At 45.2% G+C, this 3,322-nt stretch overlaps 1 protein-coding gene across 1 annotated transcript; it reads right to left on the bottom strand.

Annotated features, from left to right (window-relative positions):
* Window positions 1-546: 546 nt before the first annotated feature.
* On the bottom strand, window positions 547-1,497 carry LOC138452710 (olfactory receptor 2K2-like). Its single transcript, XM_069605058.1, has one exon. It carries the CDS (start codon window positions 1,495-1,497, stop codon window positions 547-549), a length of 951 nt encoding a protein of 316 aa, XP_069461159.1.
* Window positions 1,498-3,322: the final 1,825 nt, after the last annotated feature.

Below are 3,322 nucleotides of genomic sequence, written 5' to 3'. Positions count from 1 at the left end.
CAGCAAGCCTAAAGTTTAATTTGGGTGTAGTTTATTGTCATAAGTTCCAAATTAAGAGACATGCATCCCACCAGTGCCCACCACACACACTCACCAACTATAACCAGTGGAACCACACAATGAATCACATTCCACACAATCTACCTCTGACATCACAGTAGCATTGCATCATTACCTTCCAACCACACCCCCAGATCTTCCACTGGGCTTTGGAAATGAAACTCTTTTTTCTTCCTAGAGTTTCACAGGAGTAGATCAGCTGCTCCATCTTTTTGCTATTAGTGGAAGATCAGCATTTCTGAGTAGTGGTTCCATCCGGTCAAACGATCCTCAAGGATGAGCAATTTATGCTCTCTTCATTGTATGCCAGCCAAGACTTATTATTTATGACTTCACTAATCCTACTTCCCCCTCGCTTCCGATACAGAATTCCATGTGTAAGAGGTTTTCTTCCTGGAGGTCAGAGATGAATATGCTCTATATGGAGTGGCTGTCACTTCTGATGGTACCTTTGAAGGAAAACCCATGGCGTTTGCCTTTCTACACTCAACTCTTCAACATATGCCAGGTTATGTATCTGCTGAACATTTTCTTCATAGACCCTTTAACCTCCTTGTTCCTTAGTGTATATATGAGCGGGTTCAACATAGGCGTCATCAAACCATATATGAGAGACACAACCTTTTCATTCTCCCTTGAGATCAGCGACCTGGGACTCATGTACATTGCTATGGCCGTCCCATAGAACAGAGTCACCACCGTCAGGTGAGAACCGCAGGTGGAGAATGCCTTGTGTCTGCCAGTGGAGGTCGGCATTCTCAGGATGGTAGAAATGATGTGAAGATAAGTGAAGATGATAAGGGACAGAGGAGCCACAAGTGTGATAACAGAAAACAGAAAGATCACAGCTTGAATAAGATGGGTATCGATGCATGCCAAGTGCAGCACAGCCGCCAATTCGCATACAACATGGTTGATCCTGTTTTGTCCACAGAATGGCACTGTCATTATGATGGACACATGCACAATGGGGAGGAGGAACCCAGCGGTCCAGGTTGCAATAGTTAGTCTCATACAGACAGACCTTCTCAAAATACGTGGATAGTTCAGAGGGTTGCAGATGGCGACATAGCGATCCCAGCTCATGAGAGCCAGTAGGATACATTGGGTGGAACCCAAGGAGAACCCCATATACATTTGGGTCACACAGCCAGAAAAGGTGATGGTGCTAGTTTCCGAGAACAACCCATCAAGACATGTAGGGCAATTTGTTGATGAGTAACACAGATCTATAAAGGACAAGTTGCAAATAAAGAAGTACATGGGTGAGTGCAGCCGCGAGTCGCTTCTGACCACTGTGATGATGAGGCTGTTTGCAATCAGTGTGACCAGGTAAATTGCGAGGAACACCACAAACAGCACAATCTTTATCTGCGGTGAAGCGGAAAATCCTAGAAGAATGAATTCTGTCACCAAACTTTGGTTTCCTTTTTCCATTGTCTTCTCTCCGTGTTTTCTGGAAAGGAAAAAGGCACTTGATGAGTACTGAAAGATCACAAAGTGTGTTCACTTCCGAGTTCCTATTACTGCACTGAAATTGAAATGCACTCATATGTAATGGCTTACTTTGAAACATTGACACCTAGCATTGCATAGTGTTGTGGTGGTAAAGTAGCAGGGCATCAGGGGCATCAGGGGCATGAGTGGGGGCAGAGTGTTTGATAAATCAAGAATAGCATATGGGATTTGAGGTCAGGCTTCGACAGGCACATAGGGAAACATTTCAATACTGAAAAGGCCCTCAAGACTGATTAATTTAGTCTATTTTCTGGGATAACGTGGGCCATTTTAATGACTTAGTTCACCCTCTAGCTAGAAATGTACTGGCCCAATGAGCATTAAAATCCAGGGCAGTCAGGTTTACATAGGACCAATTCTAGAAGAACCTGCAGAAGAGTAAAAATAGCAGCAAAGGAGTACCACCACTTTTACTGTCATGTTTACTGATCCAGAGGACTCCAAAAATTATCCCTCATCTTTTCTTCACAATGTCCATAAAGCAATGAGTCTCCAGATACTTCTGAAAACATTGTACAGATTACCAAATTGTGATACGTAAATTGGATCTACTGTTTTTTGTTGCCCAAGCTTGTTTTGTGTCCCAGTACAAAACGGTTTCGGGCAGGACATACTTTGTTACATGTACAATCTGCAGGGCTTATGTGAGGGAATGATTGTGAGGAATAGGTTTCTCCAAGCAGAGAGTGGGAGGTAGAACCCTCTCCTTGGTAGGTGCCTCCGTCTGGAATGGCTTCCCTGCCCACCTCAGACTTGAGCCGGATCTTCCTAAATTCTGCAAACTTCTCAAGACTTTCCTTTTCTCCTCCTCCTTCCATCTCCCCCTCCCGTGCTAATGTTCCTCTGCCGCTGCGACTGGTGATTTGTCCCTTATGAGTCTTACAGGGGCCAGGCCCTCCTTTTTGACCAGTCTCCCTAGCATCCCTTATGAGCACTTGCCTTCTGGCTCCCTTCCCAGACTGGCCTGAATCTGGTCCACCCCGTCTTCCAGACTTTTTTTCCCACTCCTGCCTTGCCACTGACATTTGCATTTCGTGGCTCCCCTCAGCACTTGCTCACCCCCTGTGATCCCACTCCTACTCTTAACCCCCCCCACTCCCCCTTACCATCCCTTCCCCCTCACCTGCACTTCTTTGTCTCTGCACTTGCAAGGTAAATATGTCACAAGGCCTAGTACGACCGTCACTGTTTTTCCCTATGTCCCCCCCCTCCTTTTTTGCCTTGTGGTGCCTAGAAACACTTGTATATAGGTGGCATTTCAATGTCCAATAAATAAATAAAAGAAAAAAGGGAGTTGTCCTTAATAGAAGATATTTTAAATTTTAAATCCTTACCTTAGATAAGCCTAGCCAGCAAGCTGAGGCAGCTCGCCCAGGACGAGCCAAAACAATTATGAATTACAAGCTGAGGCATCTTGCCTAGAATGAGCCGACACACTTATGAACAGCTAGGTGAGCTAAGAAGCACACCTAGGACGGGTCTAGAAGAACTTTCATATGACAAACAGAGACCTATTAACATCTAGCTGAGTCAACTCACCTGGGGTGAGCCTAGAAGCATAGGAACAGCTAGCTGAGGCAGCTCCCCTAGGTTGAGCCTAGACACATGAGAAGAGCTAGTTGAGACAGCTTGCCTTGGATGAGGAAGCTGACCTAGGACAAGCCAAGAAGATCTAGATAGGACAATCCAAGAAACATATGAACAGCTAGCTGATCCCCCTACATCAATTATGAACCTAGACACA

This window comes from Ambystoma mexicanum, chromosome 4p (assembly GCF_040938575.1).
Source record: "Ambystoma mexicanum isolate Mex_15411 chromosome 4p, UKY_AmexF1_1, whole genome shotgun sequence".
NCBI lineage: Eukaryota > Metazoa > Chordata > Amphibia > Caudata > Ambystomatidae > Ambystoma > Ambystoma mexicanum.
The sequence above is the reverse complement of the archived record's forward strand: the minus strand, read 5'-3'. Positions and strand labels throughout refer to the sequence as shown.

Bases quoted from the DNA above. Each gene is read 5' to 3' on its own strand.
- LOC138452710 (XM_069605058.1), bottom strand. From the start codon at position 1,497: ATGGAAAAAGGAAACCAAAGTTTGGTGACAGAATTCATTCTTCTAGGA.